Source organism: Lutra lutra, chromosome 3, assembly GCF_902655055.1.
Source record: "Lutra lutra chromosome 3, mLutLut1.2, whole genome shotgun sequence".
In the NCBI taxonomy this organism is placed as follows: domain Eukaryota; kingdom Metazoa; phylum Chordata; class Mammalia; order Carnivora; family Mustelidae; genus Lutra; species Lutra lutra.
In genome coordinates, this window is record NC_062280.1 from 190,585,430 (window position 1) to 190,604,014 (window position 18,585).

Here is an 18,585-nt window from a genome sequence, read left to right on the forward strand (position 1 = left end):
CCGTTTTAAAGAAAGAAATTCGCTTTAAAAACAAAAAAGATCAACAAGCCTAGGGTGCATCTATTATCCGCTGAGCTGAGGACGGTAGGAACATAAATAAGACTAAGACAGCTGCTGCCCCCGAGAGATCTATAAATTGTTACTGTTAGTTTGGGACCTTTTAAGAAACGTTTGAAACACAGCACTTTCTCTCTGATGTATGTCAAACACCAGCACTTTCTTTCCTGATGTACCTCAAGCCATGGTAAGTTACAATTTCTAAATGGCAATTCTACGCAGATCTGCGTCCCCCCCCATGTGAGTGTAGAGAATTCAATACATCTCACTGTGGATCTGTGCATCCCATTCTCTAAACCTGGATAACTCCAGAGTGCAGTCCTATTATGGGGTCCCTGACACCAAAGAGAAGCCACATGCCAGAAGGATGAATTGGTCACTTTGATTTCATTTTAAAGGGAAAGGAACACAAAGTTCACTAACTTGAAAATCACCTATTAAGAAGGCAATGCGACATCACACAATACCAGTTTGTGTAATAATTTTACTACATAAGAAATTAGAGAGATTGCATAAATCATTAGCTCAACAGCATATACAGAAGAATAAAATAAAGCAGACATGGTTATTCTGATCAAATAAGACAAGAGAAATTTCGATTTTGAAAAGTACCACAAATACCCCAAATGTGGCTCCTTTTAAGAGAAAATTTACCTCTTGCATTTTCTGGATATAGTAATGACTGCAGTTCCATTAAGCCAAATGGAAAACTGCTTTACAGCTAAAAACATAAAAAAGCAACTTACATAGATATGTAGCCCTCTTAGTACTGGATACAACAAAATCAAAGACATCAGGCTGTCTGCTTTTGCCTAAAGCATGGCTTGGATTTCTATTAATAGTAACAACTTATATAGAATACGAACACTACATAATTTCCTATGTTATGAAGCTGAAATTGGGAGAATCCAAAAATTATTGCAGGAGTGAGTGTCTTCCGATGGGGAAAAAAGTATATAAATATACTAGATGTTAAAACTTTCATTCTTCATTCAACTTTTTGCCCTGTTCAAAACATAAAAATACAAATAAATATATTTCCTTACAAGTGAAGTACACTGCTAAAAAAAAAAAATTAAAAAACCAAAAATCTTAATTTACTCTTTCTTGTCATTAAATAAAGGTTCTAATATACAGACACATTCAATATTTATATAAATTGTAGGAGTCAGTTTGTCATTCCTTGCTCATGACTGACCTGTAATGGCGCTAGTCTCTATACAACATGGCTCACACCCCCAGTGCAGGTTTCATTCTACTGCAAGTCGCTCCAGGTGATTTTTTTTCCTTTTTTCTTTTTAATTAAAAAAGATTTCACTCTTGGAATTTGAGAATTTACATTTGAGTTGTCTGAAAAAATACAATTTCAATGCAAAAACCACATCGAGCTTTCGAGAGTATATTGCTGGTGCTGTAATCTTTTTGCATGTCTTTGTTTTCATAGAAAAAAAAAAACAGAATAAAATAAACAACATGTAAGACTTTTAAATGGTTAAACGTAACCACGTAATATTAACGGTAGGCTTCATGCACGCAAACCAACAAAAAATGCAGACGAGAGGCTCAGACGTCTTTCTTTTGCATTTGTTCCAGCTTTCTTCTTAACAGACCATAATTCTCCTTGGTTCCTGATGCAGTGGGGTCAAGCTGCAGAGAGATTTCGTAGTGCTTTTTGGCCAGGTCGAGATGTCCCCAACGATGATAGAGCACAGCTGAAACAGCAAGAGATGGGTTTCATTGGAAATGCTTCTGAATACCTCGCAGTGTTCCCAACCGCTTGCAGAAAAAAAAAAAAAAATTACAGCACCTCTGCAAACAGTTCTCAAAAATCCTTGTTTAAAATAATATTGTTTGTACCACAAGCTTTATTTATTATAACCACACTCCCTGGTGATTGTCCGTTTAACCACCTCTGGTCACTCCTGGAGTTCTGTGTATCACTAGACATGAGCCTTCTCCCTACAGCAACATTATTACATAAAGAAGTAAAAGGAAGGGGCGCCTGGGTGGCTCAGTGGGTTAAAGCCTCTGCCTTCGGCTCAGGTCATGATCTCAGGGTCCTGGGATCGAGCCCCACATCGGGCTCTCTGCTCAGCAGGGAGCCTGCTTCCCTTCCTCTCTCTCTGCCTGCCTCTCCGTCTACTTGTGATCTCTGTCTGTCAAATAAATAAATAAAATCTTAAAAAAAAAAAGAAGAAGAAGAAAAAGGAAGAGTACGCTAAAGTTGCCAGGAAATTTCCAGGAAGTCAGGCTGCATCGAGCTGGGCTCCATCACCGCTCAGAGCCCTGTAGCAGTCCAGCATCTGAATAATGACGCCCCGACCTCTTTTTGGCAAAGTAATAGCTTGTTTGCTCCTCACTGGAAATAAGGGCGCTAACATTAAGATCTGACCAGAAAAAAATGGCCTCTAACATCTAATTATTAGAATGGTAAAACGCCTGATTATTGTTGTGATTTTCTAAGTAAAAGTGACTTTTTACACGGGCAGGGGAGGAATGGTTGCTGCTTTGTGACTTTCCCAAGAAGCTAGAGTCTGTAGGGAAGAGGTTTGGTTAAAAACACAGTCACACATGGGGCGCTCTCAACATCCACACTGTTATGCTCTAAAAATCTTAATTATTGAGAAGTGAAAATGGGGGAAAGGAATTCTAAGGGATAAATCATTGTAGACGCACGATTAGCCAAGACACGAGAGAAAGTAAGAACACAGAGGAGACTGGGCTATAATGGGGAAGGACCTAAGTGAGACCAGACGCTTCCAAAGTACTTCTCAGTTTAACATTCTAGGATCTTTCATACAAAAGAAGAAAATCAAAGCAGATCATAAGAAAGGGATAAACGGAGTGGGGGTTATTGGGGTTGGTCTGGTCATATCATTATGATTTGTAAATATGATTATTACATAGCTACATTTTTAATGTGATAATTCCTTAAAAAAAAAAAAACAAACTTAACACATCTTAGAACCAGATTATAAAGGCCAATACGTGCTAGATTGGAAAAAAACACATTCTCCCAACTTTGATTTTACAGAAAGGCACCCATTTCTTTCAACTTACACAGAATTTCGATAGGATCCAAACTAAAATATTTCCTTACCCAAATTGCCATGGTAACTTGCAGCATTTGGATGAGCTTTAATTGCTTTGAGGAATAAAGCTTCCGATTCCTAGAAAATGGTATAAAAAACAAGGTATTGCACGACACAAAAGCCACACACAGTTTTGCTGCTTATGGTTTTCACACTTTTAATGTCCTCGTTTTGTACCACTGGGTCCTTCCCACAGCAAAATCTGTGAAGGCCAGCGGGACCACACCCTATTAAGAGGTTCTGAAGGGCAGTCAGGGAAGGGTGCCACGGGGCGAGGTGATAGGGCGGCAGTGAGGGGAAGATGGGGGTTGGCTGCAGAGAGAGCACGGATACCCTAACGAGCTCTGCCTCCCACAAGGGGATGGAATTTTGCAACTTGAAGGAAGTAGCTCCATTCAGGTTTCAGTGGAGAATGAGCTTTCAGAGTCAAGTGGCCAGAAAGAGGCCGGGTGGTTGAGGATACCCACAAAAGCGCCATTTTCAGTCAGCCTCAATGAACTCACTTCTAATATTCTCAAGGTAGGAGCTGGGGCCAATTTAACCTCCCATAAGAACTCCCGACCCTCTCAGCAATCCGGATATAAGCAGCCCATTGAGCTGGAAAAAATAAGCGGAGAGAATGAGGGAGGGACGGCCATCTGTCATCTAAGCGGTCACAGTACTGTACATGACCATGACCAAAGGCTCCTGAGGCACATGGACAGATTCTTGTATAGACTTGCGCTTCCTCCAGATAGGGCTCGCTTCCAATCGGTTTGCTGTGAGACACGGCCAAGTGTCTTCTTACCCTGTCTTTATGGGACCATGGCTGCCTGGATGGTCCTGTTCGACCATAATACCAGAAAATAAAGATGCCTGACTGTTCTCTGCGGACACCTGCTGGGGTAGCTCTTCACACCGTCTACATCTGTGTTCCCGAAAGGGACACACAAGTGCTACTGAGGATCAAACACTAAGCTGAAACAACTCAAGTTGTTGGTTCGGGGATGGGTTTGCTCCTTCTAGCTGCATGATCTCAGAGTTTTCCAAGGAAGCTTCCTACATCTAGGATCACAGATTTCAGAAAGTAGAGGAAGGCAGATTTCTTTGTCCTGGGATGGCCTGTGGTACTCCTGAGAAGCAGGCAGGCATTTGGGCGAACATCTCTGGAACCACAAGCTTTGAGAGAGAGCGGGCAGAGAAAAATTTGTATTTTGGAAATGTCATCCAAAAAGGACTGAATGAAGACATCAGGATAACATACAAGATGTCAGCAAACATCACCTCCAGGACTCAGCGTCTACATTCCAAGGTAGAGCAGCTGAAACTCTTTTAAGGTAGTGGAAGGTTCTCTTGCCATGTTAGGTACATTGGAAAAAAAAAATCAAATGGATTGTAGAGATTTGTAGCTATGCTCTAAGTAGTTATGCTTTCTGACCACTTTCAAACATTATCATTTAGCCTAAATTCTGAGAAAGAGGAAGGCCAGAGACTCTAAATCGACTTGAAAACTTCTTCTCTTTCCTTATCTTAGGCTCAGCGTCCTGGCCTAGACAATTAGGATGCAAAATATCTAGAAAAATAGGAAACCCATTTCTCCGTTCTGCTCTATGGAGTATTTTCTACTCTATCTGGAACGATGTCAGCTGGAAGTCAAATGGACCGTGGGTTCTGTCCCCTTAATAGAATTCTAGTTTATAGGGGCGCCTGGATGGCTTAGTGGGTTAAGCCTCTGCCTTCGGCTCGGGTCATGATCTCAGGGTCCTGGGATGGAGCCCCGCATCGGGCTCTCTGCTCATCAGGGAGCCTGCTTCCCCCACTCTCTGCCTGCCTCCCTGCCTACTTGTGATCTCTTTCTCTGTCAAATAAATAAATAAAATCTTTAAAAAAAAGAATTCTAGTTTGTAGACTGTGGGATGATGGAAAAATCAATACAGTGGTTACAGAGACTGTCTTTTGAAAATGAGTGGCCGTTGCTGGTGGTGGCTGGATGTCCTGGCTGACAGAGAAGGCTGGAGAGGAGCTAGATGGGAAAACCACAAACCTTACCTTCCTCCCCCAGCTCTACACAGGTAAACCCGCAAAACATAAAAATTCACCCCCTTAAAAAGCATGTCTGGAGCAAAATCTAGAAATGTTGAAATGTGTGCCGAAGCTATTAAACTCCCTGATATTTAAAAATGAGACATGCATGAAATAGCTTACTATGCAGGTGATGATATCCTGGTGAGCAGAAGAGAAGTAAAGAACGTGGAACGAACAGAAACTGATCACCTCCTTTGGACTCGTGTGATCAAAATCAACATAGCTCTGGATCCCAAAAGAAAATCCTTCTGTCATGAAGGATTAAGGCGCTCGTTCTGGAAGTGTGTTTTCTGTAACATCTATGTTAGACACCCAGTGCCCCATGCCTGACTTTACAACGATGGAGACAGACCTCTTGTGCGGAGGGATCTGGGCCGACTGCATCTCACACACTACCCCTTTGGCTCTGATACATCAATTTAAAGTTTGAGGTCACAGGTGTTAGGCACACTGAGTCCCCTTAGGGACATTGGGCGTCGTGCCGTGCCCCTTTTGATTCGTGGTCCACTCCTGGCCAGTCCTGGGAGCTGGGTTGGAGAGAGCGTGGATCTCGTATCTTGTGGTTCTGTTGGTCAGCGGCTGCCAGGGCCTTGCGGACAGGCTATGACAACCCTACATGTGGCTGGAGGCAGCAGGCAGCTCTCTTGGATTCCCCATGGGTTGTCACTCCTTTAGGGCAGAAGGCGGACCCAGCAAACAACCCAGAACTCCCGTCCGATGGCAGGGGACAGCACTGGACAGCTTTGTGCCACAGTGAGGGCTGGGGCATCGGCGAGGATGAGCTGTCACTGCCTCCTCCTTGGGCTTCTCCTCCCCTCCCCACCTTTGAGCAAGGTAATGAACTCTGATGAGAAAGGACATGGAGTCTGACCCTGCAAACCCATCTCTCAGGTGACTTCTCCAGGACAAACTGACCGAGCCGGTCTGAGTTTAACTGGGCAGAAGTAACACTTATGGCTTCTGTCAGATGCTGGCATTAACTGCCAGAAATCACGGCCTGCGGTTTACACACCTTGTATTTCTGGGACTTGCCCAGCACGTTTGCCAACGAGAACATCAGAGAATGATCATTAGGTATTAATTCCAGGGCCTCTCTTCCAACTGCTTCGGCTTGGGCTAGATTACCTACGAGGAGAACACAGCAACATTTCGAAAAACATGTTAACATTGTACTGGTGTTTTATTCTGTTTAACAGTGTTTACGTGCATTGAACACAATGGTGATGAATGAAGAATGAATGAAGAAAATGAAGAAAGCATAACACACACGCAAACATACAATAGATACACAACAGACATGTGCACACACAACACACACAACACAGAGATGCACAATACACTTATACAAGCATATGCACAACACACACAGATATACACACACACACACACGATACAATCCGTTGCAAAACCAATGCAGTCCAGTACAATTCTGACATAATATATAAACAGCCTTTGACTAAATTCTGTAAAAGCACATAAAACCTGATTTTCATTTCTCCCCAGATACCAGTTACACCTAAACTGGAGAAAGGCAGTCTGGAGAATAACAGTATCCATAGTAACACTTTAATAACTGAATATTTATCAGATCGAAGTACAAATTTTATACCTTCATTAGAGGCAAGTGTGTATCTCTTCTCCACACTGCTTAGACAGCTCAATGGCTTGAAATTCTGCCAAATTAAAACTATCATTTCTTATGGGACGCTTCGATTTTTCAAAAGTAGGGGAGCGGAGTAACTCCAGCTGCTGGAGCTAAGATCCCGGCTCAGAAACCACATCAAGTCTGGTAGCGTTACATCTAGACTAAGAATCCATGGCTCTGAGTGTAGGTTTGAGGACATCTCTTCTAAGAAGAGTCCATGAACTTGAGAGCACGGACCTCGTATTTATTAACCCCAAAGCCATTATTGTTCACTTTTGGGTACCTCCAGCATCCGAGATGATGGGCAATGCTAGATCACAGTCTCCAGAAATGAGAGCTTCGTGCCCATCTTCCCCCATGGCTCAGCACTAATTCTAAGTCAAGTGTCATTTTCCCCACACATACATATTTCAATATGTCAAAGGAAACTGTTTTCTAGAAGAATAATTTTTGGCATGTTAACTATTAGCCTCTGTTAATTTTTTTCAACTCATCTACACTAGAGAAAAAAAGCACATAGAATCTGTTCAGGCGACTTCTCCGGGAAGCAGACCGACCAAGCCAATGGCGCGGCACTGAGGCGTAGTGTCCCCTGATCTACGCGAGGCGCCTTCCTGTACCTGTGTTGTCGAGCAGTATGATCATGTTGTTCCAAGCCAAACTGTGCTCCGGCTTCAGCACAGTCGCGTTCCTCCACGCGTTCAGGGCATCCACGTGGCGGTTGAGATCCGCATACTGAAAATAAAGCCCGGCCCCGAGAAATCAATATTCCAACGTCGCGGCTTCCTCTCTCTGAGATACACCCAAAACCAAACCCCAAACTCAGCAAAGCCTAGCTTGTGCTTACTGAGCTCCTAAGTTCAGTAAGCTTAGGAGCTTACTAACAGTAAGCTGTTAGTAACAGTTACTGTTAGTAACAGTTACTGTTACTAACAGTAACTCAACTGACCCTCAAAAGATCTCACTGAAGTAGATAACCATCCCCATTGTACAGATGCAACAACGGAGGCACAGAGAAACTGAAGTTAATTTCTCCAAGTTACACGCTGCTCACAGTTACGGGTCTAGAAGTGGTAAAGCAGGAACAAGCACCGATAGTCTAGTTTCCGAGCCTACAACCACTTGACTGTAATTCGTAATGTAACAATTCCAGGTGTCAAATAATATTTGAGACTCCCGGAGAGACATAAATGAAAAACCTAATCATTAGTCTTCTAGAAAGGCTTCACATAGTCTATCTTTGGTAAGGTATTATTTAAAGTGGTAAATAAAATATTTAATGTGATTAACAGCTACGTATGTTAAATTCACCTTGTGGAGGACCCTCTAGCAGGCTCTTCCTGTCTACGTACAAAACGATGAGTGCATCAGACATACTTAGTAAACTCCTTGGAAAAGTCTCAAGCGGCAATGTGAAAACCCTTGGTGATTTTTTAAGAAGATTATATTTTTAAGTAATCTCTACACCTAACATGGGGCTCAAACTCACAACCCCGAGATCAAGGGTCACCTGCTCTACGGATCAAGCCAGCCAGACACCCTGCTTTGGCAATATGAAGCCTGTTTGCCTCCTGTAGGAAGGACAGAATTTTCTGTGGCTTTCTTTTGAGAGGGCATGTTGTTTAACACTGATGACAACACACAATGGGTAGCTTTCAATGTGCACGGTTAGGAAGAGTATTCCCAGGGAGAAAGTGATGGATGTATTCTGGCCAGTGAACCTCTTGCCCTCTTCCACTCAGTTCAAATGCCCATCTCATCTGAATGAACTTCGTTCCTTTACCTCTGCAAAAACTACGAATGATAACAATTTATCCAAGTTTAAGGCAATTTGCTTCCTCACTGGCAAGTCTGTCTTTTTATTAGACAACAGAAACATTCTCACTTTCTCTATGACCCACACAGCACACAGGTGGCATATTAAGTAAGGGAAAGAAAGGTTTAATTAGGGAGACCCTATGAATATCCTTTTGCTGATGATGCTGTCAGATTTCCCATAAGACTCAGAAACTCAAGTCACAGTATCTCACCCTGTAAGCAAGGAAATGATGTGAAAAGTTCAAAAAGTAAAATAATTAAGGGTGTTAATTATGCCAGCATTTAATTGCTTGTATTGGAGTTTCCATTGGTTTCTTGGTCCATTCTCTCTAACAAGTGACACGCATTTGAGTCAGCTGGACAACCTCTGTGGTGACATTCTTAATATACAGGCAAACCAACAAAACTTCAATTACACAAAAACAAAATTCTTCACGTATTTTATTATTTCTTCTTATTATTACTATTTCCTCACGAACAACAACAGACGGAATTAGGTAAAATTAGCTATCCTTTTAGTTTGTCTCAACTTTCCCTTTCTTTTAGCATCTTGCATGAAGTGAACAAACACTTGAAGAGAAGCAGAGAAAAATGGGGATTTGGCCAGAACTACCAACCCAAAAGGGGGACAGGTAATGCACACATTATTTACCTACGAGCCCTATGCCCATCCTTCTGTACTCCATAAAACACATTTCTCAGGGTCCTTTGCCACTTGGTTCCTTGCTAGGTTTCTGCCAGGAGTCACAGGTGACATCAGATGGCGGAGAGAGGGTCCCTTTACCCCACTCTCACACTGTCCCTCCTTTTTCTTGATCGTGCATCTGAAGGGGTTTGTCTCTCCCTCCACCGTGCCAGGCTAGAAGCAGCATCCCCCTTCATGATTTTAGCTCTTGAGATTATGTTGGCCTCTGAGATGGTAGCCCCTTCTCTGAGCCCTTATATTCTGGTCATGCCATTTCCTCCTGCTGGTCCCCCCAACCCTACAGGGGGTTTCCTTATTCTCTCAAAGTTAACGTCATCTTTCCATCCTGTCATCCAGTCTTCCAATAGTTATCTAACCAAGTCTCAACACTGAATCTTCTCTATTTAAAATACAGGGGCACCTGGATGGCTCAGTCCAAAAAGCATGTGACCCCTGATCTTGGGGTTGTAAGTTTGAACCCCATGTTGGGTATAGAGATTACTAAAAAAAATAAACTAAATATGATACAATATAATAATTAGCATTGTTTCTGTTTTCCTGACTGGCTCCTGACTGATACGATCAGGCTTGCATAATGAATCATCTCTAGTTAATATCTCCAGTCACTATTACTGAAATTCTCTAATAGTAACATGTCGCAAACAATCCAGCTTTTGCCAATTTTCTACTTCACAAGGAAACTGCATTATATTCCCTTCTTATGGGCGCAGAAATCAAAGCACATTTCCGTCTCTCATTACTAAAGACTGACTAAGGAGGATTTTTAAAAAGAAAAATTTAAGTTATTAGCTTCGTCTTATTCACCAATATATAAATGTGTTGGTTGAGCTGTTAAAGATTAAGCTCTTAATGCTTTTAAGCTGTCAAGCAGGCAAAAGCTGGATAATTAAACAACAATGGAGAGCAAAATCTTTAAATAAGCAAGAACAGCTGGCAGAAGGGGACACAGGAAGATCATTTCACGGTAGCATAATTAGTAAACAATATACATAGAGAGTACTACAAAGTCTAATATACTTAATACGAAAGATGAGCCTCTACACGGAAGTGGGAATGAATTCCAAGGACTGGAGCACATGGATAAAATCCTGACTTTCATAATCTGTTTTCTTTTCTTTGGACCTCTTACAGAGGGCTTATTAGTGTAAATTCTCTATTTCTCAAACCCTAAGGAGCTGCAGTGACAGGCAGTTACTAGGGGAAGGAAAAAGCCTGCTAAGTAGTATAGCCTTAAGTGTAACCTGGAAGGCTGTAGGCAGATACACTCTGCAAATAGGAACTTAAAAAGCTACCTCCGGAACAGAAGAAAAAAAGTGGGAGAATTCATATGGACGTCATGTATAATGTCGTGCAAGTCCTAGTGCAGTAGACACGGTAAACAAAAACAGTCATCCCTGCAAGTGTTCAGCTAACACCCAATTTGCTCCCATCCTCCATTCTTACTTCACTGACCTTGCAAGGATCCACATGCCTTATGTGATTGAAGTTTTTGGTCTCTACTTGTATCATTATGGCGAGGTTTTCCTGTCTTCCCGCCCTCCTCCCCAGAGAGAACAATATAGAGGATCAAAATATACTATCCCAAATATATCACCTGGATGTAAGGATTACGGTACTAAAGACACTTGAGATTCAACAGATGTGTAAAGAGCATTCCTGGAGCCTCCCTTATGTGACAAAAAGCAGAGACAGAGACATAAGAACCGCCGTAAAGCCCCTCTCCTGGGGCCGTCGCATGGCCTTGAGGAAGGACCTACACAGGGGCGCCGGGGTGGCTCAGTGGGTTAAGCCGCTGCCTTCGGCTCAGGTCATGACCTCAGGGTCCTGGGATCGAGCCCCGCGTCGGGCTCTCTGCTCAGCAGGGAGCCTGCTTCCTCTCTCTGCCTGCCTCTCTGCCTGCTTGTGATCTCTCTGTCAAATAAATAAATAAAATCTTTAAAAAAAAAAAAAAAAAGAAGGACCTACACAAACCTTCATTAGTTTCTACCTATATTTACCTTCTGACAGTTTGCCACCCTCAGAAGCCTAAAACACCTTTCTTCCCCTTGTCACTTCTCTATAAATTTACTGTTCTTTGTTCAGGTGCTATATGAGCCCAAGTTCTAACCACCCCTTTGACTTTTTCCCCAGGTGTATCCACAATGCATATGTGGATAAACTGTTTTTCTTTCTTGTTAATCTGTCTGTAGTCAGTCTAATTGCAGGGCCCCAAAGGCAGAACCTAAGAGGACAGAGGAAAGTGTTTTTTTTTTTTTTTTTTTTTTTGCCTTCAACAGCTTCTCACTAGAATAATTTCAGCTCTCCTTGAACCTTCAGGTTTCATAGAGAAAGCTATATCTACATCTGTGTTTGTAACTAGATCTAGTTTATAACTAGCACAGAATTTTAAAATGTAAAAGGAAACAAAAATGTGGGAAAAGGCCAAGTGGCTCTGGAGAAAGTTATGTGGGACAACAGGAATTGCCTGCTATCAATTTTCCTTATTTAAACATCTTGCTGTTACACGGACTCAGTCATACTACTGCCAACTTCCTCCAAGCCCAGGAAGAAACAACTCCTCTTTTCCACACTAGAGTACATAAAAAAAGATGGTATCTTCCCCAGATACATCATAACTGAAACACGTTTTCTATTCTTTGAATAATAAATACGCAAGCCACTTCACTTAAAAATTTATAACACATGCAGTACCTGCTCATTTAAATGGGTGTATGCATAGCGGAAGAAGTGAAACTTTACCATCATTAGCCACACATTCTTGTCACTTAGTTTCCTCCATTCATAAAATTCTATCTCCACAACATGCAAAATCATTGCTAACCAATCCAGAAACAAAGCAGTTTAGACCAAGACACATTCCCATCAGGCTAAGAATGGAAGCCTGGATTTGTGATAATCCTTAAAGCGACTCATGTTTCCTAGGCTGCGCTCCCCAAACAGTCTCTTCTGCTCTGAGCTGGTCAGTCTGTCTTCTCAGTCCTCGGATAGATTTGCTTCCTAAATGCAGGGTATTGGGATGACCGGAGAATTTCATTGGTTTGTTTTGTAAATACAAACCTATGTTTGTATCATCTGTGGAGCCTCTGATCCCATAAATCTGAGATGCGGTGGGAGGACCTGGATATTCAACCAGTTTTGGGAACCACTGGTTTTGGTAACGTAAGGATCCCATAAAACCAAGAAGTTTCTAGACCCTTCAAGTGAGGACAAACAGGCATCTCTTTAAAAACCAACTTTGATGTCCTCCTACCTGTGAGGCTAGGCTGGATGGAATCTGGGAAGTTATATCTAAACTTTAAAAAAAAAAATCACATCACTATTCGTGTATTCCAGTTTGGCTAAAATGAATAAAACCCCTTTCTCTTAACAATCTCATTTAACCAAACTGAATATATTAGGAACATATGCATGAGTTTCTTGAAGCCCAATTGAAGGGAGAATATTATCATTCTTAAAGACTTACACTGTCTGTGGGTATGTCTTATTCCCCCAGTCTTACAGAGGTATAATTGGCATAGAACCTATAGAAGTTTAAAGTGTACAACGTGACGATGTGACGCCCGTGTATATACGACCCCAAAAAGGTTAGTTACACCACCTCCATCATTTCACATCGTGGTGTGTCCAGCTTTCTTCTTCATTAAGAAAATCCAGAGCTTTAAGGACTGAGCTGTGCATCCCAATGGAGGTTTCTCAGAAGCAATGACAGAATCCATGTCACCATCATTTTCGATACATGCTTTCAGATTTTAACATTACTGAACTCATTGTATTAGCTACTGTTGCAATATTTACTTGAATAAAGAAATAAAGTATGGGGGCGCCTGGGTGGCTCAGTCCTTAAGCGGCTGCCTTCGGCTCAGGTCATGATCCCAGGGTCCTGGGATCGAGCCTCACATCAGGCTCCCTGCTCAGCAGGAAGCCTGCTTCTCTCCCACTCCCCTTGCTTGTGTTCCCTTTCTCACTTTGTCTCTCTCTATCAAATAAATAAATAAATAAAATATTTAAAAAAAAAGTATGGGGAAAGAAAATCACGAGCAATCAGATCTTGAGTCAGTAACTAAGAAGAGAAAGTCACTCTGGAACACACTCTTTCCTATTTCTATTGGACAGTCTTGAAGCGGTTTCAAATAAATCCCCCCAGGCTTTATGTTACAGGAAAAACAGCTAGTGCGGGCGCCCAGGACCTCGGGGGCTGTCCCTGGAGGAAAAAGATGGAAACTCAGCAGCTGTGTTACAGGTTTGCTTTGTTAATCTCAGCTTTTATTCATGTTTTTGAAACAGAGAAACTGCTGTTTATCAGGAAGTGACCTTTGGAGTACTGTTTTACAGGGCACGAGGGACTTTAAAAAATTCTAATTTATTCCTTGGTTTAACCTGTGGCCTTGGAGATAATTTAACACTTGCCTAATTCAAGTTGAACTGCTCTCTACTCCAGCTTAAAGAGTCACAGACAAGGACCTCAAACAGCTACCTTCACGGGACGAGCATGCGAAAGAACTTTACAGGGTGTAGCGTTGCTGGCACGAGTGGCGCTTCTGCCATTTTATTATATAAAGGGAAAAACCAAGCTTTTCTTCTGCAGCCCTGGGACACCTTACACTTACCAGCCGCCCGAGGTTGTAGTAACAATCTGGGTACTTCCTTCTGTGTCTGATCGCCGTCCGGTAACTCTGCTCAGCGGCTTCGAAGCGTTTCAGGCTGTTCTGAACGATGCCTAAATTCATCCACGCGGCCGCGAAGTCCGGCCTGGAAGAGCATTTTTTCAAAAGAGAAACAAGGAAAAGAAAGGCCCCGACCCCGGAACGCAGGCGCGCCTCTCTCTGCCGCTGGGATCCCACAAACCCACGCTTACTGTATCCGCACGGCTAAGGAGAGCAGCTCTTCTGCTTCCCGTAGCTCGTTCCTCTCTTTTAAGATGTTTCCAAGATTATTCATGGCATGAACGTACTTGGGATTTAGTCTAGAAGCGGAGCGAGAAACCGAGCTGTTAACGCTCAGTGGTCTTCACTGAACTGTCAGGAACTGGCAAGGATTATCTTAAAGTCGGGGTCTTTTCTGAATCCCCGACAGTTAAAAGCAGACACGGATGTGAAAGAGACAAGAGGCTTGCTGTACCTCACGGCTTCCCGGTAGTATCTGATGGCGGCTGTCTGATTGCCTCTGTCGGCCAGGTTCTTGCCAACGTTGTAGTGAACCTGGAAATACAGATATAAACTTGGCCGTCAGTGGACAGGCTTCTTGGTTCAGAGCTGGGAGACCTATCGCAGCTGCTCACCAAAAACCAAAGCCACAGGGAAGACAGACAAACAAAACAAAAACCCCACACCACCAGAACTTTGGCTAAAACCCTACGGAGGGCAGGCCAGGGTCACACTTTAATCCCCATCCTGTAAGAAAAGGTGGGAAGGACAGGGTGCCACAAGCAGAAGACGTCACGCAGGGATGACAGAGGGATATTTAAGTAAAGAAACCTCGAAAATTACAAAGCAGGGGTCAGGGGTTTTTTATTTATTTATTTATTTTTTAAGATTTATTTGGCAGACAGAGATCACAAGCAAGCAGAGAGAGAGAGGAGGAAGCAGGCTCCCCACTGAGCAGAGAGTCCGATATGGAGCTCGATCCCAGGACCCTGAGATCATGACCTGAGCCAAAGGCAGAGGCTTAACCCACTGAGCCACCCAGGCGCCCCGCAAAGCAGGGTTATTGCTAAAACCTCAACCCACCCCCTCCACCCCATACACCCATCATCCCCCTTTGGGGCTGAGGCATAAAATCTACCCACACGTGGTTGTGAGAGGGAGAAACGAGGATTCCGCGTTTTAACAACTACAGCCCTTGCCCAGGCAGCGCTGGCAGTTAGACGCTGGGCCAGCAAACCCGTCAGACCCCCGGCGCCTGGAGGCCCAGCTGTGAGTCCATCCTGTTGTAAAGTGTGTCACTAGAGGGCACCTGGGGCTGTGGAGGACGGTGGGTCCCCAGGGCGGCACCTGGTCTGGGCCGGGGGAGGGCCTCCCTGAGGAAGGGCCCTCCATCCTCTGGAGAGCTGCAGGGGTCACTAGCTGAAGGGGCGGGAGTAAGCCTGCCGGCCAGAGCAGACTAGAAGCAGGCTCCAGGATGCCCAGTGTTGGGGGAGTGCAGAGGGCAGGGGGGCCAGGCCAGAGGGCGTGGGGTGCAGGCTGCTCAGGGAGCCCCAAGCCGTGACAGGTCTGATTTAGTCTTTGTCCAGAAGCAGAAGGATGGCCACAAGGTCTGTAAGCGTGTGTGTTTCCCAGGGCCGCCATAACAAAATACCACAGGCTGTTGGGGGGGGGCGGTAGGGGTTGGGTTGGGAGGTATGGGGGAGTTGAGAGGCGGCTAAGACAACAGAAATATATTCCCTCATAGTTCTGGAGGCAAAGATTAAGGGGCAGCAAGGCTGGTTTCTACCGGAGGTTCTGAGGGAGAAAGCGTCTCTCCTGTCCTCTGACGGTGGCTGGTAAGCCTTGGCTTGTAGCTGTGTAGCTCCAGCTTCTCCCTGTCTCTACACGGCCTCCTCCCTGTGTGTCTGTGTCTCTCTTTACAAGGATACCAGTCGTATTGGATTAAGGGACCACCCTGTACCACTGTGAACTCATTTAAACTTGTATCTTGATGACATCCGCAAGGCCTCCACTCGTAGGTACCAGAGTGAGGATTTGAACATGTCCTTTTTGGGGGTACAAACCAACCTACAACAAAAGCCAGGTGTAGGAGGGTGGCAGAAGGTCCTATCAGAGTTATAACAAGTTAGTGACACTGCGGGAAATGTGAGCGGGGAGAAGCGGATGCCAGGGTCCGGGGACAGCCTGAGGCACAGGGGAAGGGAGGGCACCAGATTGAACGAGGGTGGTGGGGAACGAGCAGAGGACCTGGAAGGACACTGTGGAAGCGAAGAGCACAGAAACGGCTGGTGGACTGATAAGAGTGGGGAAGCACGTCAAGAATGAACTCGGGTTTCTAACTTTCAGAACAGAATGGATGTGATGGCTTTGCGGGGAGATACAACAGGTTGGCTGGGCTTGCTTGGGGGGCTAGGCCATCAGGCTGATTTTGAAATCCTTGGAGAACCCAAGTAGAGAGACCAAGGTGGACCCCTGAGCTCTGGAGAGGAGCAGGCTGGGGACGCCAGCGTGTCGGGAGGCTGAGACGGTGCAGCCACGGGTCCTGGGACCACACAGAGCAAGCCAGCCGGGGGAGGAAAAGATCCCATAAGACCTTCCTGTTTCAACCTCTTTAATCCAACTACCAGCTGGAGAAACCGCCTGGGGATAATGTAGCCACAGAAAGAGAAGCAGGTGATGAAATGTTCCAGAACTGGAGAGAAGTTGAGGGTCTAGCCACATTGTGACTGCTCTACATGTCACTGACTACTGTCCGCAAAACAGTTAATTTAAAAAGGTATTTAATAATGATCCTTTGATTCTGAAAATCATTCTTTAGTTGTGGTAAAACAAACTTAGAAGCTACCATCTTAACCATTAAAAACATTGTTTATATCTGAGTACTGTTGGCACACGATGTCTCATTAATTTTGGGTGATTAACCATTTTTAAGGATATGGTTCAGCAGGGTTGAGTGCACTCACACTGCTGTGCAACCTACCTCCAGAACTCTCCTCTTCTTGCACGTCTGAAAGTCTATATCCATGACACAGTAACTCTTCCTTTGCCCCTATCCCCAGCACCTGGCAGCCATCGTTCTACTTTCTGTTTTGATGAATTTGATGATGCTAGGTACCTTACAGGAGCGTGAGCATGCAATATTTGTCTTTTTGTGACTGGCTTGTTTTACCTAGTGCAATGTCCTCCAGGTTCATCCCCATTGCAGCAGGTGTCAGAATCCCCTTCCTTTTCAAGGCTGAGTAATATTCCACGGCAGGCATACACCACCTTTCCTTCATCCGTTCATCTGTCGATGGACAGACGCTTGGGCTGCTTCCACAGTTTTGCTACTGTGACCTTGAGTGTTCACACATCTCTTTGAAGTCCTGCTTTCAATTCTTGGGGGTATGTCTCCAGAAGTGGAGTTGCTACGTCATACGGTAATTATATGTTTAATTTTTTGAAGACCTAAAATGGTTAACTTTCTGTTATGAGAATTTTGCCTCCATGTCAAGAAGGGAAGAGAGAACGAGGAGAGAATTTTTAGCGATTGAAGAGGGTGTGGTAAAGTTGGCCAGAAAAAATAGGACTCCCAGTTGCAAAGCCACCAAAAGTTCTCAGGTCAGCTTCACATGAGGGCACCAGGGCATTTTCTCAACTGTACATGGGCTCAAGAAGAAGTTACAAGGAAAGGGGCAGAGACCCAGAATGACCCCACAGCAGAACTGTAGACTCACAAGGGCTATTATTAGAAGTATTTATGGACAGGGGCGCCTGGGTGGCTCAGTGGGTTAAAGCCTCTGCCTTCAGCTCAGGTCATGATCCCAGTGTCCTGGGATGGAGCCCCGCATCGGGCTCTCTGCTCAGCGGGGAGCCTGCTTCCTCCTCTCTCTCTGCCTGCCTCTCTGCCTGCTTGTGATCTGTCTGTCAAATAAATAAATAAAATCTTAAAAAAAAAAAAAGAAGTATTTATGGACACACCTTTTAGAGGCTTTACACATAGGCTAATCACAATCTCAGAGGAGATGATTCCCTGGAAATGTATTCAAATCAGGTGTGTTCGGCCTAGTACTGATAGGAGTGATCTTGGCAGCCTACATGTGCTGAGGGTCACCAGGAGCCCAGTGTGGGGCTGGCACCATATGCCTATGTAGCTTCTCTACATGGCAGCCCCGTCACGTGGCCACTATCGTCACCCTCCCGGGTTCAGGGAATTGCGGCATTTGAAGCCCGGCTCCAAAACCTGTGTTTTTCTCACTATATCACAGCCATCTCTGAGGCTGCTGAGTGAGAATGGGGCCAGCTGCTTGAGGTGATTTCTAGACACACTCACTCATGCCATCTGCTATTTTTCTTTAAGTAAATAACATTCCTTGTTGCATGTCAACGGCTGGAGTGTACCCACCACCCCCAAAATTCATTTGCTGATGTCCTGACCTCCAGCACCTCAGAATGTGACTGTATGTGGAGACAGGACCCTTGAAGAGGAGATCAGGTTGACCTGAGGCCATCGAGGTGGGCCCTAATCCAATCTGGCTGGTGTCCTCCTAAGAAGAGGAGGTTTGGACACTGAGAGAGACA

The 18,585-nt window shown here is 44.3% G+C and overlaps 1 protein-coding gene across 3 annotated transcripts in view; it reads right to left on the reverse strand.

Moving 5' to 3' along the window:
- Positions 1–524: 524 nt before the first annotated feature.
- The window catches only part of TMTC4 (transmembrane O-mannosyltransferase targeting cadherins 4), a 63,045-nt gene continuing 44,984 nt past the window's right edge, over positions 525–18,585 (reverse strand). For all 3 annotated transcript variants that reach the window (XM_047720328.1, XM_047720326.1, XM_047720329.1), the window contains 7 exons: positions 14,501–14,580; positions 14,238–14,345; positions 13,990–14,131; positions 7,479–7,593; positions 6,226–6,338; positions 3,158–3,227; positions 525–1,769 (listed from right to left, as the gene is read on the reverse strand). In XM_047720328.1, coding sequence (XP_047576284.1) covers positions 1,621–1,769; positions 3,158–3,227; positions 6,226–6,338; positions 7,479–7,593; positions 13,990–14,131; positions 14,238–14,345; positions 14,501–14,580 — 777 coding nt within the window. In that variant the 3' untranslated portion in view covers positions 525–1,620. The remainder of the gene's footprint in view (positions 1,770–3,157; positions 3,228–6,225; positions 6,339–7,478; positions 7,594–13,989; positions 14,132–14,237; positions 14,346–14,500; positions 14,581–18,585) is intronic.